This window comes from Phalacrocorax aristotelis, chromosome 1, assembly GCF_949628215.1.
Source record: "Phalacrocorax aristotelis chromosome 1, bGulAri2.1, whole genome shotgun sequence".
Classification (NCBI taxonomy): Eukaryota; Metazoa; Chordata; class Aves; order Suliformes; family Phalacrocoracidae; genus Phalacrocorax; species Phalacrocorax aristotelis.
The window spans coordinates 104,406,364-104,431,363 of record NC_134276.1 but is presented as its reverse complement, the minus strand read 5'-3'; the positions used below and the strand labels follow the sequence as shown (position 1 = coordinate 104,431,363).

Sequence of the window (25,000 nt, the reverse complement as noted above, 5' to 3'; positions counted from 1 at the left end):
GCTGATGGCCAAGATATCCCTAAGCCTAGGTTAAATATCAAAACATGAAACAGTGCTTGATCTTTTGATCAAGGAGTCTTGATTCATGCTAATTGAACATATACGATACCCCTCTTTCCAAGGAGGGGACGTTCTCTTACTGAAGAGGGTGGCAGGCTCAGGGCTGAATAGCTAAGGACATAAGTCATGGAGAGCAAAATAAATAACTGTTTGCAGACTCCTGGAAACAAGCTACTGTCACACCTGATTTGTATTTCTTTCAGCTCTGCAGACACTAAGCAGAAAAAAATGTAGCTAAAAGGTAGGATCCTGAGATGAAGACCACAGCTTAACGTTGGCTGGTGCCTGGGCCACTGAGATCTGTAGTCTTTCTTCAGTGTGTCACACCTTGACTTGGATGCCCAATCTGGAATTCTCTAAGGATGGTCTAAAACAGTACTAGTTCTTCAGGACAAAGGCAGATTTTTGCCCATTTTTAATACTTGGTTCCTCTACTCAAATAATTTTAAAGACCGTGGCCAAGTAACTGCAAATTTTGTTTCTCACATTGTCCCTATTCTTATTTGGGAATTAACTTTAGGATTCTTAATCATGTGTCATCTGAATATACCTGTTAAGAAATCTGTTAATTCTCCAGAACTGAGGTCAGTGGGAGTGTCCTGGCCCACCTGTCTCCGAATCGGGCCCAGGGTCTGCAGAGCACTCTCCTTCTTGCTGCCAGCATAGACCGTGACCCACCAGCATGACCTGGGGAACTTCTGGGGGTCCCATTACTTCCTGGCTACACTGTCAGCCCCATATACCTGCCAGCAGCTAGGAAATTGGCCCACATCTGAGCCTGGTTGTGAATCGGAAGAATTCCAAAGACACCTTTGCAGCCCTCATTTCTGCACTGCATAACCTTCCTAGCTGTAACTATGAATCATAGCTCGCACAGAAATGCATGGTCTTTCCTACATGATTCTTTTAGTGTTTAAAGAAATATTAACAAATAAGTGCTGTGCACTTCTGCAAAGCCGGAGATACTATATCACATTGTACAAATAAGGGAATCATGCCATAGCGTAGTAAAGGCCAAAGGCCACGGAACGGATTCATGCCGAAAGCTGGGACTATCACACAGGACTTGTTCCCATCATTGCATGCTAAATCCCAAAAGTGCGATCTCATGCCTGAGCAGTAGACACATCGCCTACTGCTTAAAAAACCTGTTACGTTGAAGACTATACCGTCGTTATTTAAGTTCCACAGGAGAGAAAAATAAAGTAACAGATACATGTGAATAAAATAACTATGTACAGTTACCAAAGTATCATTTAAGCAGTGCATCACAGTTTACTTATAAAGAATAAGCAGAGAACATTTTCTAATGAACACTTTCAAAACAGGTAATTGTGAATGTACCGGTGTTGTAATGTCTACAGCAAAAGAAAAGCTAATGTCCTGGAGGTTTGTTTAATAAGAAAATCACCCTAATGTACATCTAATCAGCAGAAACTAATGTTTGTACTGTGCTATGACGATATGTAAAGCTACAGAAATACTGCATTAGTTTGTTCACTTAGATTTGCATGTATTTGCTAAGTATTTGATCTCCGGGCCCTTTGCATGCTACGCAATGAATGGGTGAAGTGAGAACAAGAGAACTAGGCTAAGGGAAGCAAAAGGATGTTACCGACATCGAAGTTCCAAGGAGAAGATGGCATCTTCAAATATCCCTGACTCAGCAGTATCAATAGTTTTCCTTGTTGGCTATCAACCAGATTTAATTCCAAACCCTGTATTGGGGTTAAGATTCTTGAAACTAATTGAGCGGTAAAGAAATCTCTGCTTTTTTGCTTTTGAAGGATAATTGTCCCAACTGTTTTTCATCATCAGTATTGCTTGTCTTTCCAACTCTGCAGGCTGGGTGTTCATTGCTTAGCAAAAAATAGATTTCATCTGTGATGCATTTCAGCTTCTTAATTTCTTTTTTTCTCTAAACATAGTACAGTGGAGTTCTGAATGTCTAAATGTCTGTTATGCATCTTTATGGTCCAGGTTCTGAGTTCTATTGACTAAAATATGGGCATCAGTAAGCCATGTGTGAGATCACAACAGATTCTATGCTCATCATTCTCTTGAATGAAAATGGTCCAAAACATATCACACAGCATCACATCAGTTGTTTTGATCCACTAACAGATGTCCTTGTTGGCAGCCAGCTGGTGAAGAGACAGCAGAAGACATTAAACTGGTGCTTGAAGTGGGATAATATGTGGCAGCAAGCCATACCACCACTCTTACTTTGAACATCAGCATGTTGTGGGTTTAGGAGGGAATCATCTGTGTTCCCAACACCTGCAGAAGCTCTGACAGAGCAATTGTCTTGTTTGATCACTTACAAAGGTTTTGGATATGTTGGCCCAGAAGCCACCACCTTCACAGAAAGGAGTGGTGGAAGGCAGAATGTACAGGACTCCAAACCATACTGCTATGTTTTTGCTCCATTTGTACATAATTTGCTTTATTAATAAAAGAATACATTTGACAATTAGACTTGCTTTGTGCATGAACTCAGAAAAATACAGTGGAACAGGATTCAGAAGGATCTTTGGGAAAGACGGGAAACCCAAAGCAGTCATCTGGCAGCGTGCAATTCCATTTACGATGCTTTTGAAAACACAGGTGTAACTCCCTTTGTTCTCATCAGCAGTTTGATGCCTGCTTTTCAAGCCTTCGGAGTCCCTGAAATTTGAACGCACACCTTGTGGGGTGAGTTCTGCTTCCCGGCCTCCAATCCTCTACAATATGGTCTAGCCAGCAATTTGTCTTCGATCTTGAATTTCTGTTATGCCTGGCGCGTACAGGAGAACTACAAAAGAAGATGCTCTATTCTGATGAGACTTATAAAGGATTATCATTTTGAGAGCTAACAATTGATTTTATGTACTAGAATAACAGTCCAAGCTGAAACAGTTAAACACAGAGTGTATGTTTTTAAGGGTGCCATGTACAGCATTTTTGCTGTAAAAAAAAAACCAAGTAAAAACATTCTTATGATTTTACCCACTGATGATGTAGGTTAAGATACTAGTAATGGTGTGGCTTATTCAGTTAATCTATGATCAGACTCAGCAGTTATAAAAAACTACCCCAGGACCATCAAATGGGTGAAAATAAGGGGACTCTCAGAACAGGTGGGATTACAGGTGTTTTGCTGTTGTATGATACGTGGTTCCAAAAGGTTCCAAATGCCCCAACAGCCCTCCTGCAGACTTCTCAGCAGCTCTAAAGAAAAGGTTGTTTTCAGTTGCACATCTCTCTCTAGTTGCTTGTGTTAAAGGATTCTAGATATGTGCTTTCAATGTTTCTCCCTGAAATCCTGGAGAAAAGAATGAATCCTCTGCATAACGTCTTACGGTCTCACAGGAACCAACTGCTTTAACTTTTTGTTTGTGCCTATTTCTTGGTGTTAGGAAGCTTAAGTGAGGTTATGGTGAAATCCGTGAGTGATGGTGTGAAGATGAATAGCAAAAACCTTGTCGCATGTGGATATTCAGAACTTTGAAATAAGGGAGTTCATCAGCAAGTGAAACTAGACAATGTTTCTCAATTTTCAGTATTTCATAATCATTATGGCAAATTATGGCTTGTAAAAGAAGTTTTAAGAGAACACATTTGAAAGGTTTTTTTCTTACTTTTTTGCATTTTTAAAATTCAAAAGCAGTCTGTCAAATCTATATGCCATGTTTTTTGAAGCTTTTGAAAGCAATGCTTTAAAATGGAATTCTCATCAACCGCTAAGCCGGGGTAACACAAACTATCCAGTTCTAGTAAACAGGACTGTATTACTGGATTTAGCATTTCAAGAACTGTGGGCTTTATTAATAGCTAATTTTGTTCATTTTAAACCACTGTTATTTTGTTTGCAAAACTGTAGGAACTAAGTGAATGAAATGGGAGTAGTTTTCATTTTAGGTATGTCAATAGTAATCTTCTAATTTTGCACGGTGTTTGAAGACTCATAATACTCGAGTGGCAGACAAGTTGATGATGACCTGAACTGTAACTTGGATTGTACAGTTTTCCAAAAAAATTTATGTGCTACCCCACGTATCTTACAGGTTTTCTTATGGTGCCATTGACGGCTACTTGAGACTGCAGTCTTGTGTTTCATAGCGTTTCATCTGAAGTGGACAGTTACCAGACATTGAGATCTAACTGCTCATCTAAAGAAAAGGCATTCAAGGGATGATGAAGCTTCACACACAGGTAGAGGTGTTGTATTTTGCAAGATGAGAACCTTAAACTTTTTTATCAGGAGCCTGTAATTCAGATAATTTAAAGATCAGTATCCCCTGCAGCCTCCCTGTGAAGGTGGCATTCCTGTCACTCTCACTTGAGAATCAGGGGTTAGAGAGCTCAAGCAGGAGCTATGGCAGCCTGCGTGTAGTTCATGGTGTTAAAACAATTAGCTGGTATTGCCAACAGAGCTTTAAAAAACAAAAAAGAGTAAAGACATTAAAAAAGATTCGGCACAGGTTTAGTTTGGAGATATCACTTTATTCTTGGAATATTGTGGATGACCACATCAAGAAAATAATAAAATCAAAACCAGGATGTCATTAGGGGCTTGCATGAACATGGTATGGGGAATCAAGGACTTTTTTTTTGACAAAAATTGCTGTAGCAAAGGCGATTTCTTTTTAAAGAAATTACTTGATTAACTCTGAGGACTTTTGCATTAATGTGCTATACTGGTGAACAACCAGTATCAATATAGTCAATAGGTTTCAAATGGTGCAACTTTATACTGTCCTGATCCTGTTCTCCTTGTACTGTCTTCAAAGGCTCTTTGACACGAGGTGGATGAATTTCTCGAATGTGTCCTCTAAGGGGCAGCATTGAAGAGCAGGTCTCTCCATAAACGGCTGCTTCTATTCCTAATATGGAGTAGGTGTAAAGAAGTGACTAACAAATTAGTGCTTTTTCTCTGTTGTTTGGAATTACAGGTTTTCAAAGGTAACCAATATGTTTGGGAGTCATTACTGCAAATCTGTCAAAATCCTCTAGCAGACATATTTCAGTTTAAGTGATAAAACCATTGGAATTCTCCCCAGTGAAAAGACTCAAAATCATACAAAAAAGTTGGGCATCTTGTTAATTATTTTCTTAGTGAGAAACTGATGGCAGAGCCTATTTGCATTTCTTTCTTGTGAGAAATATCAATATTATGTCGTTCTAGAAGCAATATGTCATCTTGGCTAATGCTAATTAGATAATGTCAAGTCTTTCCTGTCAGTATTGCACTTAAATAGTATTGTGTGGGTGCCTTAATACGGGAATATTCTCGCATATTAATATCACTGGCTTAGTGCTGCACATTAGATCACAAGAATATCTGCTTCTTCCTTATTAAAGTCCTGTGATAAGAGGAAGAGCTTGGCACTAATAATGACAGAATGGTAGTGCTTGGTCCTTTACCTGCAGTCAGCCTCAGGGGCATGGATAATCATTTAGGAAAAACAAAGATCAAATGCTCTTTTCCCCCTCTGAAAAAGAAGCAGTTTACTGTCCTTACCCTACTAGGTCTTGTCAGTGTCCCACCAGAAAATTGGTAGCGTCTTGCTTTCTGGGCAGGAGCTGTTGCTGAGTGAGATGGCTTTTGAAATTGTCTTGTATAATTTATCTGCCATAGCAAAGTTCTTTTTTTTTTTTTTTTTGTATAGCATGACTTTATAAAAATATAATATCTTTGGGTTTATAAAAATATATCTTTCATTGGAACAAGCAATCCTGTCTGAATTTGGGTTCATGGGGGAAAGTGGTGTGAAAATCCATCATTAAAGACCATATCAGAGATGCACAAGGGTTCCAAACCAACTGTAAATAGGGAGGCAGGTCACAGGTCTGATCGTTTTTGACTTTGTAACCATAATGATTTCTCGTTTAGTGTAGTTCATTCTACTGAACAAGATAAATTCATACACACACGTCCTGTCATTGTGTGATAGTCATGTGCCTGATACATCTACCACACTGCTGAACTGCCTGCTCTGCTCTTGCAAGCTATAATATCATGTTTTCTCTTCAGGGAGGGAGGGAGGATAAATATCTAGAGGAGGCGTGAGGACTTCCTGGACTATTATAAGCCACATTTAGTAATTAAAAATTTTTGCTAATAAGCATTCCAGCATTTATTGTTTCTAAACTGCTCGTCTACAACTGCAGCTGGCACTATTAACTAAGGCAGTTTTGGTGCTGAATAAGCAGTGAGATTTCAAGTATGGGCAGAATACCAGCTGCTTCTGGGGATTTCACCGCATTCTTCTGAATGCTGATTTCTTCCTTATAGCAGCAAAGCTTCATGAAAAAGTGTGTTGACTTAAAAGCCTTTTGCATGTATCCACGAGAGCATGATGACCTCAGCCATCATCAAGTGAGGCTGTAATGTCTTGTAGCATCCTCTTCAGGTAAGTTCTTAAGTCAGCTAAGCTAAGCATTCCCTTAAGGAATGGCAAGTCCAATTGAAATGGAGTGATTACTCTGCTTTTACATGGATATGAGAGAACTATCTATTCATCCTAGGAGAGCTGGTTGTGGTTTTGTGGCACAATCGGTAAGCAAAACTGATACATTTTTGTTTAGGTGCTTGTGAGAAAGTCCTGGTCTTTTCAGTTAGTGCTTGCTAATGCTAGCTTTGAACATTCAGCTGCTGATCTCCCAGTGAATTGCTTCACACTGTCAATCAATATCCGCCATCATTCCCTGATGAGATGATGTGCCACTATTCTTCCTGTAATTAGTTTCTAAAAGTTATTGCCATCTCTCTGCTCATGTGAGTTTGCACCTGCTGATTTCTGACAACAGAGAGGCTTTTCCAGTAATATTTCTAACTTCAGCTTTCATCTTGTTTTCAATACAAGAGATATGCAAGGGTCTTTGGCAGCATCATATCTCAGAGGCTGCAGTTTTCTTCCTCTCAGCGGAATTAGCTTCCCACAATTTCTGTCTAGAAAGCGGTGGAAATGCTTCTAGAAAGCTTCTGTTGCTTCTAGGTGGAAGCGATAGAGTTTTTCACCAGTCAGGCTTTCAAACGATTCAAGATGCAGTTATTTCCAGGTGGTCTGAAGGCAGGTGTAAACATTGTTGAGTCAACAGCTGTAATTCCACATTAGGTTGTCTGAGCCAATTTTTTAATTGTCTGCAGCAACCTCCTTCATTAGATCTGTATGATCCTATATAAGTGAATTCAGATATTGCTTATCAATTTTCCATTAATTTTAAAGTTTCTTATGTGCTATTTTTTAACACAGGGCTCAATGTATGTTTCATGCTGGTTTTAATGACTTAATTCTATCTGATAGTGTTCAGCCATCCATGAGTGTAGAGCTTGGGGGAAAGTATGTCATTTTACCTGTGTTAAACCACTGCCCAGGCAAAGAGACTGGAGGTAGTATCTAAGAACAGTAATGAAGTGCTCTGTTGGATGCTCCAGTTGTCAGGACATTAAGTTGTGAGTGAGGTGCAACAAGACTAATTAATGTATATTTGATCTATAACTTTCCGTTACCCAAAAGACAAGAAAGAAGTATTCTCTGGTTCCGGACTTCTGGTTGGGAATGTTGTGATTTGATTACGTCATATTGGATGTTCTGATCTCATCCAGGATAACTGCTGCTGTAGAAAAAAACACTTCTCTACCCAGTTCCATGCAGACCTGAAATGGTTATCCTTATGACTGCAAGAAGAAACAAGGTCAACAAAGAAATTCTATTTCTGTGGCTAGTGTGAGGGCACTTATCCAATTACAGTGGCAGACAAACTGAATATACCACCTACCTTTTAATATTTGGCGAACTCTGGGCCATGCAGTCCAAGTGGTATCGGAAATTCTACAGGTAATGTGGAGTTGAAGGACGTGACTCACCAACGTTTATGGTTTCAAAATCAATTATCTGAAGCATGGAGCAGCTGCACCCTGATCAGCCCCAACGTCAATAAAGGGGAGCAAATCCCTCCCACAGTGGGATTTTTAACAACTTTTGCTGCAAAAATAAGTTCATCGGAAATTGTCAAAAATGGGATTCTGTTTGTACTCAGAGGAATCTATAAAATGAAGATTTTGCTCCGTGTGCAGTTTTAGGCAAAGCATTTTTTTTTTTATTTCTCCTTGGAACATCTTCCATATGCTAGAATATTTAAAGTGTATTTTTAAATAGTGACTGGCAAGCTGTGAAACACCATTTTAGCATGAATGAGGTCATACGCTACTAAAATACTACTTATACTAGGAAACGGAGATGAATTGAAAGTAGCACAGCTAAAAAGGGGAAGGCAACAGGTGTTTTATTAGATAGCAGATATTGGCTTTTTTTACATGTGTAGAATAACCGATACTTCATCCTAAAAACTGTAACAAATTTGCATGTTTCTGCTACTGAACATCAGTAAGTCCCACTGTTCTTAATTTAGAGTGTTTCATTAAGGTTTCTTTGCTGAATAAAACATGATATCCTCTTCTAACATTTCACCAGTTTCATAATGTTATACAGGATTGAAAGAATTTTTGCTTGGGTACCAGGCATCGGATGACTAAGAATATGCTGGAAACAAAACAGGGCAGGCTGTGCTTCTGCACAAAAAACCCTGGAGTTATCAGCATTCTGTAATTTTCACAGAGATGACTGTGAGGTGTATGCCCAGCCTGTTATAAAGAAGGGGTTTTTGTGTTGCGATAAATGGGAGAGTAATTTTCTTAGGTGGGCAGATTTTAGTCACCTACTTAGTGAATAAGAGAAGTGAGACTTATCTCTACCCAAAATCTACAATGCCTTTAAATATTAATTCGAGCAAGTAACAGAAGTGAAGCACCCTGGACGCAATTTCCCTGTTGTTCCAAATTGAGTTCTTCCCTAGTTTGTTGTTATAAAGTAATTTAGAGAGCTTTTTAAAATATGCTGCTCAAATACATGTTGTTGGGGGTTTTAGCTCCATAGCCCCTAAAATAAGTAGATGATAAAATGATTACAGTCAAATAATTTCTTCTAATGCTTCAAATTATATGGTCTGTATACAGAATGCTATAATATTCTCACGTTTTAAAAATATGCTACCTTCCATAAAGTAGTAGTTTCAGGTGACTAATCATTGTGTAAAGCACGGAACTGATATTTAAATGCAAATCAGGGGCCTTTTGGTTTGTGCAGTTTTGGTATCTTAGCCCATGATTCATAGCTTTCGGGAGCAGCACACCCCTTAAAGAGGAGTGTGTGAAGTACAGGTGATTCCACCTCCTTTTGTAAAGGGTGTATAATAATGCAGATTTAACCAGAAACACTGAGATTTAGGAAACGTGTACAATGGATACAAAACATAAAACGATTATGAACTCAGTTTGCAAATGCAGATACAGTTTAAACTAAGTACAACTGAAGTGTGAGCATGGAAATGTGGGGTGTCAGAGCCATCTGGAAAAACGACCCCATGGCTATTCAGCCATCATTTCTGTCCAAGACCCTCACTGTCATGGCTATTGAAGATTTTACGTAGAGAGCCTTTTTTAGGCTTTACTGTAATGGCATGTAATGAAGGCCATTACATGAGCAGGAATGAGAGGGAAATTTTTCACAGTGAGGACAGTCACCCATTGGAATAATCTCCCCAGGGAAGTGGGTGAATCGGCCACATTGGACACTTTCAAGATTCGGCTGGACAGGGTGCTGGGCCGTCTTGTCTAGACTGTGCTCTTCCTAGGAAGGTTGGACTAGATGATCCCTGAGGTCCCTTCCAACCTGGGATTCTGTGAAGGCACTTATACAATCTAAATACCATCTGTCCACACAAAGCAGAAGAGGATTTGGGGGAAACCCTGACTCCATGGAAACTGAAGCAGAATATTTTTAGTGACTTCACTGGAGCCAGCATTTTCTGTATCTTCAAACAAATACTTTCACAATAATTGGACCTGGAGCTGGAGATCAATATCAACTGCTGATGGTATTGAGCTGCAGAATGGTATTTGCAATAAAGGTTGTGATCAGAAACAAATCTCTCTCTCTCCCCTTCCAAAGGAAACGTATAGGGAGGAACCCTTAATCTTTTTCAGAAACACATCAAAAGAAGAGAAAATTGTCAGCGTAGTCAGAGGCGCAGTCCCGCTTTTCACTAACTCTTTGGGGCAGAGCCCATAGTCTGCTCTGAAAACACACTGCAGTTAAAAAGGCAGCCTCACCAGATACCTAACTAATGGTGTAGCTGTCTGATACCCTCCTGGGTCCTCGCTGGGGGAAAGGCTGTGTGGGTAGAATATCTTTGCAGTTTAGTCATTTCAAAATATGAAAAAGGTCTTTTGAGGCCACAAGGGCAACTGCTGGCTTCCTGAGATTTGCACTGATTAGATCAATCTTGGGCTAGGGCCAGAAGGTGAGGGGGTGAGGAAGGATGACAATTTGACTTCAGTCCTTCACGTCTCTGTCCTGCAACCTCTTTGTATCTCAGCGGAGCCAAGAGAATCTAGCAGTGTGCCTACACGGGAGATCTGTGTTAGATAAACCTTTTCCATTTGAAATTTAAAAACATAAAAAATGTCTTCAGGATAAAAGATAAAAGGAGGAGAGCCCCCTTTTCAAGCACAGAACAATAATTACAAAGACATCCTGTGTAATCATTCCATAATTTCTCTCAATTTTTCTCCATTTTTTTTAATGACTGTGATAGCAGTCAATAACAGAAGTAATGTAGACAGTACATGTGTGTGACACAGCTACAGAAAAGTAAAGTTTAGGCTGAAGAAATTAATCTCTCCTGTGATACCTCAGGATGTACCTATTAATTGCTTGCCTGTGGTTTCAAAACTGACAAAATCTATCCAAAATTACACTAGGAAATCCTCTGAGTTCAGTCAAGTCTCTGACTTAGTCAGCTATCACTGCCATCATCAGCTCATCTATAAATACATCTGCTTTCACAGCATACGCATTCTGAAATTTGCCCGTTGCCTCCTCAGAAGAGCGGGGCTATCATCTGCTATTAGACAATCCTGGCTTGACCAAAGCCAACATGAGCCTAGCCTAACGCGCCAAGCCCATCCCTTGTTGTTAGCTTTGATAGTCGCTGCTATCATTTGATAGTTTGCTTGTAGCCAGTCCAAGTTGGCAGTGTCAGCCCAAGCTGATTGGAGCCGCAGACATTTTTGCTGACTGGAGTCATGCTATCTTTGCCAGTTTGCTGGAATAGACACAGACACTGATTGGGTCATGCTGAAAACATTCCTGTCCTATGAAGCAAGTCTGTTTGTATTTTAGGTTTGCCAGGACTAATGAATTAAAAATCTTGGGCTCGCCACAGTTTGCTGCTTAATAATGCCTGTGACAGAAGGATTTTTTCCTCCCTGAAGCGTGACAGCATCACAGTCTCTCATCACTGGCAAGGAGAGGAAGGAAAAGCGGAATTGGGGAGAAAAGCGGAAAAGGGTGATCTTTTGGGACAGCAAAGCCTATGGGAAGTGCAGGTAGCAGCATGTTGCCCTGACAGCTGTCTCAGCTTCTCAGACCTTGTCAGTTTGTTGCTATGCAGCAGGTGCAGCCTTTTCTTTTATTGAAGCTTTACTCCATAAAGGCAACGACAAGCCAAGGCAGTGGCTGGCCCTGGATTATACAAGTGCAGACACTCTGCTAAGTGAGGTAAGGCAACAGGTGTGAAAACTGAACTAAATTGATAGAGCTGTAACAGCACTTAATCTGAGTTCTGCTGCGGATTTTTTATGGAGAAACAGCAGCCAGTTCTGTAGGCAATTGTTGTGAAGAAGGGAGCTGCTCATTAAATCTCGTTAAATTCCAGGTTGCCCACTCACCCTCATCTCTGTCTACAGAGATATTGTTCTTCATGCATGGAGAAAGCAGGTGGGGAATTGGGGGCAGTCGGTCTGCGCGTTTCCTGTACCACCTCATTTGCACACAGCCTGCTTCCATCCCTCTCTGTTCCCTTTGATTGCTTTTTGTGATGAAGAGCTTGAAGATTTTGCACAAAAAGGAGTGAAGGGATAAATGCAATATTAAAAAAAACAGATAGGAGGGTAATTGCTGCATATAAAGATGAAATTTCTTTTTGTGGATTGCAATAAAATGAAAACACAAATTTGTGTTATGATAGAATTCACCATTGCTTATTGAAGGGGTATTAATTTTTGTTCTCACATAGTAGGTGGTTAAAAGGGGTAATTTAAAGATATCTCAGACCACAGAGTATGTGGCTGGGATAACACAACAGATTTAATCCTAACAATATTGTTATGTCAACTTTGAAACCTCTAGCAGAATGCATAATTTTAATTTCGTAGGCTATGATACGAAAAGTTAACGATACTCCTTTGTGGAAGACCACTTGAGATAGGAAGCAGATGTCAGGGGAATGAGTGCCACCAACATAGAATGATGAACAGCTTTGTTTCAAGGATGTGCTTATCATTTAAATATTTTTTTTTTTTTGCTTTACCTTGTATTAGGAGGTATGGAAGGGAAATATGATAAAGAAATTTGGCTTAGTAGCTCTGTTGTTTAATTTAAAAACAGTGAGATGTCTCAGATGTTTCTTATAAAGTGAGGGTTTGGGGGGAAAAAAAGAGATCAATAATACTCAGAAGGTAAAAGTTATTTAGTCTAATGCAATGCACTTAAAATTAGAATATTTTGGTTGATTCCAGGGATCTTTTCCTGAGTCCAAAAACATACACTGCAGCACTTTAGTTGACTTTGCTTTGTGTCTGCCCAATAGATAACCAGTTTAATTTTTGTGTGTCTTGATTATTAGCAATGGAGATAAAGGGCAATCACTGGTATCCTTTATGTATTAGTAGAAAAAGACACTCTCAGATCCAGATAAGATTTATCTTTAAGCCGTGATTTTAGAACGTTTGTTGTCATTTTAAAAAAAGATTATGCACTGCAAATAACAGTTCCTTGTGTAGCATTGCTACAGAGTAACCATATCACTCTGCTAGCTAAATATGAAGACAGACAAAGCAAATAAAAAAAAAAATGCTGAAATTAATGGGCCAAATGCAAATTTGATACTCTTCCACTGATTGCAAGGCAGTGATGCCAGAGAAGAGTTTGATTCACTTGTGCATCACTGAGGAAGATTATAAGCCTGAAATATTGTGCTATTCTATTGACTTTCTGAGACTGCCAAATAATTAAGTGTAAATTAGAATGAGTTGTTGGGATTTCCGTGCAATATAATAGCTACTTTACTGAAAAACTGCAGGACTATTAGCTTAGGAAACTGTCTTTTGTTTTCACTAGCTAAATGCCGTGTTGTCTACTGACGTGTGGTACAACTTTTAGTAAATAAATCATATTTTCCTGAAGAATTTGGTTTCTAATTGACTGAGGAGTTTTTATGGTAATTTAAAAGCTACTCTCATCATTGTCCACATAGCTGGTATGGATACAATGCACTCTGGATAGCATAGTCTTCAGTCCTAAAATAATTTCTTTATGGGCAGATGTTTTGCGTGCATGAAGTCCCACTGACTTCATGTTCTCCACACATGGAGCTAATCAGAAGATTAATATCTGTGAATTTTAGCAGCTTTGTGCTAGGTATACGAGGAGATTAAGTTTGCATTTAGCTATGTGATAGAGTTTAACCAAAACTGCTCATTCAGAGGGTTAAATATACATGGTAGAGCTCTGAGTACAACTTTTGAGTGTTCAGAGATGCTTTAGTTGTACCATTAACGATCAGTAGTAGCTAATTCTTTTGTTGCTTAACAATTCTTTAGTGCCCTGCTTGAAATGAACTAGCAGTTTTCTTAATGGACAGGGTTTCATCTCAGTAAAACCACTTTTTGGAGCTGGTGGTCTCAGAAGAAAGACCGAGGACTGAATAAGGTCCCAATCTGGAGTAAAAACCCATGCAGACAGACCCCTACACCTGCACAGAGTTCCACTGAAGAATCACCACCAAGGTTTGGAGACCCAGTAACTTTCTGACCATTAAGCGTGTGGCTATCAGGCGCAGTTTGAGTGGGGGAGTATGGGTGGAAGGTAGGAGGATGGGTGCCTCCTCATTGACACCATGTGGAGTGGTGTGCACGTTTCCAATCACATGGCAGGCTTGGGGTCATGTTACTGTCAACTCCCCACCCCTTCTTCCTTCTTCACCTTCAGAACCAGGCAGCATTGCCACGAGTCAAGGCTTGCTGAAGGGGCAATGGCGGGGAGCAAGCAGGTGAGGAGAGGGGAAGCTTCCTTTGCCATCATTCTTTCTAATCTGTAAATAGCAAAAGAAAGGCAGTCTCTGCACTGTATTTCACTCGACTCCTTTTTAAATGGAAAAGTGAAATGGCACTCCCTTGACTTTGATTCTAAATGTTGCTTAGCTAGAATGAGAAAGGTGGCTGTGAATGCATGAAAAGCATTAAAACTCATTTGTTGAATGGTGTCACATGCTCTGTAATAAATATATTGTTTGTATTATTGCAGCTGGAACAAACAAGTAAAAGCATTGACTCAAGTGCCCACATGATCACCACCGCCAGGGTACCTGCTGATAAGCAAGTACGAATTGCCTTCAGCCTCAATGACTCCCCAGGTACAGTTTAATTTATGGAGTAAGCCACAATGAAATAATTGCTTTTAAATCTTCATGTTTTTACCAGCGTTTACAGTATCAAATGAAGTCCAGTGTTATGGGTGCATTTTTTTTCCTGAGTGATAGCATGTGATCATTTTTCCTGTCTGATAACTTTTGATGTTGCCATTAACAATTTCATTAGACTAAAACCTGTAGACTGACAGTCTCAGCTTTCTTTCAGTGGTTTGTGGAATATACTTAGGACTGTAATTAACTCTCAAATTTACCTGCATAAGCACTGGAATTTTAAAACAAGTAAAAGGACATTTTGTATTGAGGATGAGGCTAGAGCAGTAAGAGACTTTCCCTTCAGCAGGAAGGTTGGAAAGTGCTGCATGTGCCCAGCTTGGTGAAAGGTTTCAGGAAGCGGATGCCCCGCATGGCATGTTCCCTGAGAAAGCAGGAGAAATTTCATTGATGTTTATCCTGCCAGCTAGTGCTGATTGAGCATTAATTTCCCCAAACATACCCTGTACCTACATGGACCCTTTGGCCTTTGGAATAAATGAATATTATTCGTTTGCATCTTAAATGTTATTAAGGTCTAGAGAGCTGTTGCCAAACAGTAGAAGTCAGAATGAAAGAGAGTAAATCAGAAGTTGGGAAGCATCCCAAAAAAGCTGGCTGTGCTGTTGCTAAAGGTGAGTGCCTGGAGTCAGGGTTGAGATGTGTTTATGGCATGAAATGTAAGGATCTCTGATAAGAATAACTGAAACCCACTGCTGCTGAGTGCTTTATGGGATGGTATGCATTGTAGGGTTATGTATGAGGCAGCCTCCTGAGCTGTGCGTGAATAGAGTCTCAGCTTGAACACAATTTTCTCATTTAAAAAATATTTCAGAATATGCATCATCTTTCCTAGCTAATTGCTGTGTAATATTAATTTGCAGCTACAAGCCTGAAATAGAATCTCATCACCTATGCAAGGGAATTTAAAAACAAACATTTTCATATATTATTGCACATAACTTCCAGCACGTAAAAATGAGTGACACAGAAAGATTGGGACAAGGAAGATAAAGAAGCCGATGTGGCTATCTATGTACCCTTTTTTATAAATTAAAATAATCTGGTAATTACATTTTTATTACAGAAAGTAATAATGAATCATTCTCATCTCTCAATGTATGGTAGCATGGTAAATTTCTTACAGGAATTATGGGAAAGAGAGGTCCTGAAAAGAGATGTAAAAGAAAGGGGAGCGCTCTGACAGCTTAGGGAAAAAGAATGATTATGTGAGACACTGAAAACAAGTCAGGGAAAGCCGAGACCATGGGAAAATCAAAGAGGGTAGAGTGGTTTGGGACAAGAGATGGCAGTAGGAAATGACAAGGTTGTGAATAGCTTGGAAGAAGAGGACATGAAAGGCAGGAAGCCTAGCTTCCTTAACATTGCATCATATTTTATTTTTTACCTTGCTATCCTGCTAATAATTCCAGCCTCTCTCTTAACATTTAGAGAAAGGAAATTACAGAAAGGTAATCTTTTTCTGCTACATTTCGTTCAACTTCTCCATAAATTTGAGTCCTTTATTGTAAACATACAAGCGTCCCTACAGCATGCAATCCAGAATCTCTGTCAATACTGACAAAACTAAATAGCAACCAATAAAGTGAGTGCCATGTTCTCCACTGCATCACATCCCTTTGGGGTTTAAACCAGCATACTGTTTTACCACATCAGAGAAATTCCACTATTGCTTTTAGTGGTTAGCCTGAACACGGTTGTTATGCTTGATATATTTAAAGAAGGTAAAGGAAATGAACTTTCATCAGGTTTGAAAATTTCCAGCAAACCATAGTTGAATCAAGAGTACAAATAACTATATAACAATTTTTTTTAAAGATGAGCTGCAAAAACATTGAACAGATAGACCTTTAGGTATTCTATACTTGGCTTTTATTTTATTTTTTTCCGTCCTTATTTTTTTTGTATTTCTTTAATATTTTTTTCTGCTTGACAAGGATATTTGTTTTCAGTTCAAACAGGAGTTACGTGCTGTAAGTGTGACAGTAAAGCATCAGGTGAGGCTTGTGTACTGCTAGGGTATATAAAAAAAGTCCTTCACCTGGGCTAAGCGGTGAGGGAATCTATCTGATTTAAGCTTTTCTGTAAATTTTACCTCACTTGAAAGGCACAGTGACAGTTTTCACCAAGTAAGGCTGCATTCTCCTTCCGGGGGCTGTACAACTGCTTACTAGGAGGAACTGGCAGCATAACTAGATATAAAAAGGGGAAATGGAATGTTTCTTCTGGGTGGCGATTATCTCACTGGCTAGGATTGTAACCAAGCACTGGGTGTGAGGAGCAGCGAAAGGAGAAACTGCTCTCAACTCATGAGAAGAGATTACTTTGTGTTAACTGACCCACAAGAGCAGAGCTGGCTTATCCTGAGTGTACAAGAAATAATTTAATTGTGGTATATTATTTGTCAGTCAACACCTGGTGACTGAAATCCTGGCCAGCTTTGTGCAGTATTTTTAATGTGAAAGAAGGCTAACCAGTTCCTTAAAAGTCTCAGGAGCAGCCCATCAGCGGGTGCTAAATAAGAAGACAGTTTTATTATGTATCTCTTATTCCTGTATATATAGATATCTATGTTTGGCTCTTTTACTCAAGTTCACTAAGCTACCATCAAACATAGGTTTGCCAGGGCGTGTCTGCGCACTGTATTGCACCGAATTGCGCACTGTATTGCAGTTTGACCGAAGGTACTGTTTTAAATTAATGAATTTGAAACATATTCTTTCAGCATATCTTGTATCAGTTGGAAACTAATGCAAGTTAAACTGATTATGGTGTTCCAAAATTTAAATAAGTGTTCCCAAATAGAAAGTTTGATGTCATTTATCAACATCAATTTAATTAAATCAGTGAAACTCAATATGTCCTAATTTATATCACTAACTCTTATTTACTGAACATATTGAGAATGAATGATTATAACAGGAACTTTATTAAATTTAGAAAAGTGGATTTGTTTTGTGTATTATTTCTAAGGGAAGGTTTATAGGTAAGCATCTCTTCACCTTCCCTCCTAGAATAAAAGCTTGAAAAGTTCTGCTAGTGACATGTGGTGATAAATAACTGGGTTTGAAATTATTAGTAATTTCTTTTGTTTGAAATTAGTCTGCCTCTGATAGCACTCTCCAGGAAAATCACTGATAACAAAGGCAAAATATACATCTTCTATTGAAACTGACAGACAGTGGAACAGTGTAATGTTTTTGCAAGCATAGCAAATCACTAATTTTACTCCTCTTTATGCCTTTGTTATCCTAGTGACCATGAAGAACTTTTTACTTTTATAGTTGTTCATGCAAGACTGTTTTGCAATGGTTGCTTCTTCAGCAGCAACCTTCAAATCCCTACTCCATCCTCATTTTGGTTGTAACGGCAACAGAGGCTTTCCAGCAGGTAATGTTTTTGTTGAAAACTAGTGTGGATTTCTAAAATATATGGCTAAAATTTACAAAGCTAGTTTCCTAAAACTACACCCAACCTACAAGTAAGTGGTTTGATCTTTGGGAAGTTAGACAGGAATTTGGGTGAGATACCCTCTAAAGGATAGTGGCTGTGTGTTCATCAGAGGATGCTTTAGGCTTAGGTGAAGGTGTGTGGAGTAGCAGGGCTTTGCTCTTATCTCTTGTGTTATGGGCCATTGCTATTTTTGGGAGGTCCACAACTCTTATTATTGAGCAAGCCTTCATAGCCTATTCCTGTGTCAGGCAGTGACTGTTCCCCACCATTTTATGAGTGAGGTAACTGAGGGGTTGTGTAAGGTCACATCAGGCAGGGCTGTGAATAGAAGCCTGGGAGCTTCACGCAGCAGTGCCAAGTCGCAGTCATTTAGCCACACAGCCTTCCAGGACAAGTTCAATGAGTCTATGCTTGTCTGTCAGTAACTAGGGCTGGAGCTGCTAGAGCTCACCACCCTCCTAAGACCAAGACTGGACCCTGATACACAGTTTGCCAGCGTTGTCCTGCTGTGAGTTGCAGTGCTTACAGTCGAGTCTAAGAAATTTTCCTTTGTGTGCTGGTTTTGGCCAGGATAGAGTTAATTTTCTTCATAGCATCTAGTATGGGGCTATGTTTTAGATTTGTCCTGGAAACAGTGTTGATAACACAGGGATGTTTTAGTTACTGCTAAGCAGTGCTTACACGGAGTCAAGGCCTGTTCTGCGTCTCACCCCACCCCCCCAGCGACTCGGGGTGCGCAAGAAGTTGGGAGGGGACACAGCTGGGACAGCTGACCCCAATTGACCAAAGGGAGATCCCATACCGTAGGACGTGCTCAGCAATAAAACCTGGGGGAAGAAGAAGGAAGGAGGGACGTTTGGAGTGATGGTTCTTATCTTCCTAAGTAACCATTGTGTGTGATGGAGCCCTGCTTTCCTGGAGATGGCTGAACACCTGCCTAATGATGGGGAGCGATAAATTAGTTCCTTGTTTTGCTTTGCTTGTGTGCACGGCTTTTGCTTTACCTGTTAAACTGTCTTTAGCTCAACCCAGGAGTTTTACCTTTTTTTCAGATTCTTTCCCCCATCCCACTGGTGGGAGTGAGTGAACAGTTGTGTGATGTTTAGCTGCCTGCTGGGTTAAACCACAACACTGTGTAAGAGCTGATCCACTTACAGGGCAACAGCCTACTTATGTTACCAATTTAATTCTTTAATTTAGGAGGAAGAGATCTGAATACACTTGCCCACGCATGTAGGAGAAAAAAATAGTACCTGAGTATATAATTAAAGACTGGATCATAACTCAGTTACTCAAGGAAGCAGAGCTGTGATTGATATTTCCTAAATTTTGAGTGCTTGATTTAGCAACCTTAATGTGCTTTCAACACTTTAAAATTTTTATGTTCTATTTCTGTCTATCTTTGTGAAGATCCTAGAGAAACTGTAATTTGTGAGTTTATACTGCAAATAAATCAGAGGTTGTTCTTAAAGTATTTATTCATTAACTATTGACCAAGCCCACAGTTCAGCTAAACGGAGCAGCCACGTAGGAAGAGGCTGAGGTGTTACGCTTCGTTGTACCAGACATTGTGTCAGTCAGACAGCAAAGTGTGAGGGATTTTGTTTGTTCTTCTACATGGGCTACTGGAATCTCCAGAAGGCCAGAAGATGATTAAATAAGTGAAGCTTTACCAAAAGCATGATTCATTCTCAAATATGCAACATTAGCATATATTAGGGGACTGAATGCACCAGGACAGCACTGATAAGTAGTAAGCCTTTTGTATGAAGACAGTTAGTCTTAATACAGTTGAGCCTTCTAAATCAGATGGCTTGTGTGGACCTCTGTACCACACATTAGAAGCACATCTCATGTTTCTGTTAATAGGTGCCAATAGCAGAGACGCGAGACCTCACCTGGACAGCGAAGGTTGAGCAGTTTAGCCTTGCCGCCTTTACACAAAGCTGCCCATCATGCCATTTCAGCATGAAGGTGTGTGCTGGCCGGGCAGCATGCTTAGGGAGCTCATTCTTTCATTATGCTGTTAGTGTTGCTGTAGGAATGGTCAGAGAGCTGGCTCTGACATAGAAGGGTGCTTTGTCTCAGCCCGACTGAATGGAAACCAAAAGGAGGAAGTGATTTCCCTGGAGACCCTCCCTCAGAATCTCTCTGTTATAATGGCAGTTTTCAGCAACAAGCACAGCAAATGTATGAACCTGATGAAACAAACATGAAAGTCAAACTATTCCGTGCATGTGAACCAAGCCTTTGGTTAAAAAACCATCAACTGTATGTGCAGAGAGTTCATCTTGTAATCAGAGTACAGGTCTTTACCTTTAGTGCACTTTTAAATATAGACCTTCAAAATTAGTTTCGGGATGTATGTGCAATCAGGAAGTGCCACTCATTTAGAAATCATGCAACGGATACTGTAACTTAGGTGGCTGTGATGAAGTCCCTGATCTGACTTTTTCATGTCACAAGTTAGCGCTGTTGAGTTTGCTGCGATGGCCATTAACATTCATGTGTATATTTTTCCTCCTTTCTTGTTTTCTTTTTTCCAGAATCTTGACTCATTTTCAGGTGCAGCAAGTTGCAGTCTCTGATTTTTAAAATATTTTTATTTTTAAACAAAATATGTTTTCATCAACCAGCTTGAATTAAAAATCCTTTTTCTTTATGAGAGACAGGGAAGGGAGCAGTAAAATAGTGACTGCAAGGGTGAGATGCTGTTTGTATCTGGTGAAGAATCAGCCTTGCTATTTTCAGGGTTTTATGGTACAGAAAAGCTGCTAATTTTATTTTTAAGGAGGCCTTTGATTATATCAGTGATTCCTTATACCAGTCTAGGCACTTATCATATATTAATAATAAATTGAGAAAAGGAGATAAAGAGATATCTCTGAATTCTGTTATCTAGTTAAGGAGATGTAGAATAGAAAAGAACAAATACAGACAGGTAAGGAGATAATTATGAGAGTCTTTTGATCTTCAGAGTATTTTGTTTGACATTTCAGACATTTTCACTGTTTCTGATTTTCAGACACACAGGTTTTTAAGGCTAGAAGCGAATGTGATTTTGTCTGATCTCCTGTGTAACACCAGTATTCAAGCTTGTAAGGGCAATAGTGGTTCTTTTGGAAGAAAATGCAAGAGTTTGTATCTTTCCTCTTCATTTTCTGCAAACATCCTCAAAAGAAGTTTTAGGAGGCATTTGCCTTCCCCTTGTTTGAAATCTAAACGTGTTTCCTTTTAACCAAGTGATTTTTGTTGTTATTGTTGTGGTTGTTACTTTGACAACAGTGAAATACAGACTGACCTGATGCAATAATTTATTTCACTGGAAGCTGTAGGGAAAGTTTTTTGTTGTTCTTTTTGTGGAAAACAAGCTTGCAGTTAGCCGTGAAGATTTCTGTTAATTTTCATAAACTTCAGCTGAAAATTTCAGAGGAGCCTAAGAGAATTAGGAACTCAGAAAAATTTCAGGCCACTGAAGTCCCCAACTTTTCTCGATGATCTTCTGCACATCAGATGATGATTTAAACAAGTCTTAAACTATCATAACTAAAAAAAACCCCAGCAGCTGTTCAATAGATGCTAGGGCAGGCCCTCTATAAAATGTACTATGGTATGCCATAATGGTTAGGATACCAATATGTTCTACTTTTAGTACCATTGACTCAGTCACTTGAGTTCAGAAAATAAGCAGGGAACATCTGTTTATTGAAAGGATTTCCTCTATAGTAATTTCTCTCTATATCCATCCTTTTTAAAGTATTTCCAAACTTTTTTTACTGGTTCTTTTCAGAAGATTGTCCAATATATTTTCTAATATTCTGACACTGCATTAATTTTGTTTTCTTATGAATATCCAATGTGGTGAAAAAGTAAATATTGGCTGATGTTTCTTTAAAATTCTTGGGGTTGCTTTTGCTTTGTTTTTCATAAGTTAAAATTGTTCGAGGTCCCTCCTTAACGCTACTGTACCAAAGATTGTACTGCTGGAATTGTCAAAACAAATAGCAGCTTAACTGCTGTCCATGACTCTGGTCCAATATCTCTGTCAGAATATTTAACAGCTATTCAGCCAAATATTTTGTAGAGCAGCTGTACCCCTAGTCGGACTGAGTCCTATTCTGTCCTTCCTTTTAGCCTTGCCATATGATTCATCTTTCTTCTTTTAGAATAATAGTCTATTTTTAAATATTGTACAAGAAAGCAACTGCAAATTAAAGGTAAACACTTGCATATCAGCATGATACGGTTCTATAAAATGAAAGCAATTTAAGTATTTTCCAGAATGGACATGTCTGGGACATGGTGTGAAAAATGAAGTTTTGTGTGTGTGGGCAGCATGACTTCTTGTTAATACTAGCAAGACCCCTACACCATGAAAATATAGAACTTTGCTTTGTTTCCTGAGGAAGTTCAAAATCTTTTGCTTTTGCCCTCTGTATCCCTGTTTGTTTTGTTTTTTTTTTTTAATTCTCTGGGCATCCCTTCCCAGAAGTGCCCAGCTCTAGCTATGTTAGTTAAAGTAAGGCTCTGACCATTTGTTAGCCAGTATGTTTATTCTTCATAGAATAAGGTGGCTTATTGTACTTGTTCCCCTCACCTACTTTGCTGTATGCCCACTGAGGGCAGGATAAAGAGATAACAAATATCAGGCAAATAATTTAAATCCTAGTCTGTAGTCTTTAAGAATATTCTAAATCCTGCTTTGATATGCAGTCCTCTTAATCTTGTTGGGGTTTGTTGTAGTGTACATGTCTGCCAGCACAGAGCAATTTGCAGGATCTGCCCCTTTTAAGCAATTTTCTCCTATGAGAGCCATCCTTGTTTAATTTTGCCACATTACAAATAACTGACTCTGTAAGCTAGCTAATAGTAACCTTCTCTTCACCTCCCATAACCTGTAGTAAGATACATAAGCAGTCATCACAATCCAATGCAAAACTGATAGTGTGAAAGTCACTGAGAAAGAAATATTGCAGTGGCTAGCTGTGACGCTACCAAGTATGATTCATATTTCTGATCTCAGTCCAGCTACTAGTGGGCAGGTGTCCACATCACAACGCTGACGTAACTGGCACAGTCTGTCCCACCTTTGCTGTACTAAAAATAAAGAAATAAATAAAAACACAGTTTGGCTTGTTGTCATGAATGAGCTAACTCCAGCCCGTACGGATTGTTATCTACAGGTTAGAGTAAAGACACTTCTTTGCAGTATGGAGAAATTTGTGGTGCTTCCCCATTCTAATCACATCTGTGTAGGTAAACAGTCTTCTAGTTCCAGGGTTGTCAGGCTGGTTTGCCGTTGTTTTTATTGTTGCTTTTGGGTGGTGGAAGAAAAGGTTTCTAATATGGCTGGTTTAGCCCTGATAAGTCATTGTATTGTGATAGGGAAAATACCTTGCCCTTCATTCAAGTAATGGACTCTTCGGTAGTAAGGATGCTATCCTTGGAAGGTTCTTTACTTTGCAGTGTAATGGAGAGCTCAGGAAGAAAAACTGTTTGGATTTACTGTTTTTATTAAACTACCACATGTTCTACTGCTCTAACTGGCTTTGTTTTGTTTCTTAATCACTGCAACACAAAATAGGCTTTCTGTCTCTTTCCAGCCCCTAAACATTTTCTCTGTTGCCAACCCGCTAGTATTTTCAAGGAGTCTATTAAGGTATCTCAAGGGTAGAAAAATAAGCAGATGCAGAGGTGTTTGCAGGATCCCAATATTATTGTGAATATATGCAATGTAGAACTACATTAAACAGATCATTTGGAATGCCCTTTTTGGTAGACATTGACTTTTAACATAATGTTTACCTTTTAGATGACGCTTCCTCTGAAAATTTCCCTTTGGCATTTCCAGAACTAGATCAGCAGCTACAGGTAAACCTTTTTTTTTTACTACTTCACATCCACTAGATTTGTTATGATAAAAAAACTCTGGTTGCTACACTAAGTTAAAAGTTTTCGGTGCTCCTTCTCTAACCTATTAACATTTAATAAGACTGTATATTTCCATGGAAGAAAACACTGTCTTTTCAAGATCTGCAGAAAAAAATTTATTTGACATTTTTAATCCAATTGCAGGGAAATGACTATTTTAACAATCTCACCTGCTTTTTAGTGGTTGGGGTTTTTTTTTCTTTTTTTTTTTTTTTTACATTTCCTGTGCAAAACAGCATGTTCTGCTGCTCTGCAATGAAGTGAGTTCTTGTGGTTTTGATGGGAGAAGGAATGAGCCAGGTATTATATTCTCATGCTTACAGATTGTGCTAAGACTGGTATGATCAGCTTTCTCTGAAGCATCCCAAGAGAATGCAAAGGTATATTTTGTAGTGCCATCAATCTCTAATCTTGGGTAACTAAAGCCAGTCATCAGGACCGATGAGAGCCTCCTCAAAGTTACTCTAGTTCAGGCTGCATAGCCAGCAGCCCTCACGCTTGCCCTCGCAGGTGTCTGCAGGCAGCATGGGATAAAAGTGGTAAATCCTTTTGAGACCGGTACGATTTGTCAGCGTAGCATGATGGAGCCCCGATATACTGGACAATCAGACGGCAGTTGATGGCAACTCCGTGGTTCACCAGGCACAGAGCCAGTTCTGTATCCAGGGATTATTTCCCTTTCCTCTGTGGCGGTTCTGGAGGGTTTGTTGGCTTTTGTAAACTACTTCAGATCATCTGTTTCCCAGGAGCATTTAGACTTCCTCTGATATTTCAATATGAAGGCAGTTGTTTCCTGAGTGTAAATTGAGAAAGGCATTAGCAGGCCGTGTTGTCCAATGATGTCATCCTTCCTGTCCCCATCAACTAGTGAGACAACACTGTAGGGCTGCTGACTTAAAGGACTGACTTTTCTCTCCTGCTGCTCACATCAAAAGGATGACTGAGGAAGGAATGAAGGATGACAGAG

The 25,000-nt window shown here is 39.4% G+C and overlaps 1 protein-coding gene across 5 annotated transcripts in view; it reads left to right on the top strand.

The window, feature by feature from the left end:
- Positions 1-4,135: 4,135 nt before the first annotated feature.
- The window catches only part of MAP3K7CL (MAP3K7 C-terminal like), a 38,801-nt gene continuing 17,936 nt past the window's right edge, over positions 4,136-25,000 (top strand). For 2 of the 5 annotated variants that reach the window (XM_075101231.1, XM_075101258.1), the window contains exons 1-2: positions 17,914-18,039; positions 23,915-23,973. In XM_075101231.1, the coding sequence (XP_074957332.1) occupies positions 17,940-18,039; positions 23,915-23,973 (159 nt within the window). In that variant the 5' untranslated portion in view covers positions 17,914-17,939. Of the gene's footprint in view, positions 4,255-11,225; positions 11,667-13,809; positions 13,955-14,471; positions 14,581-17,913; positions 18,040-23,914; positions 23,974-25,000 lie in introns of those variants that run through there. The other 3 variants (XM_075101241.1, XM_075101236.1, XM_075101249.1) reach the window with 3 other exon arrangements.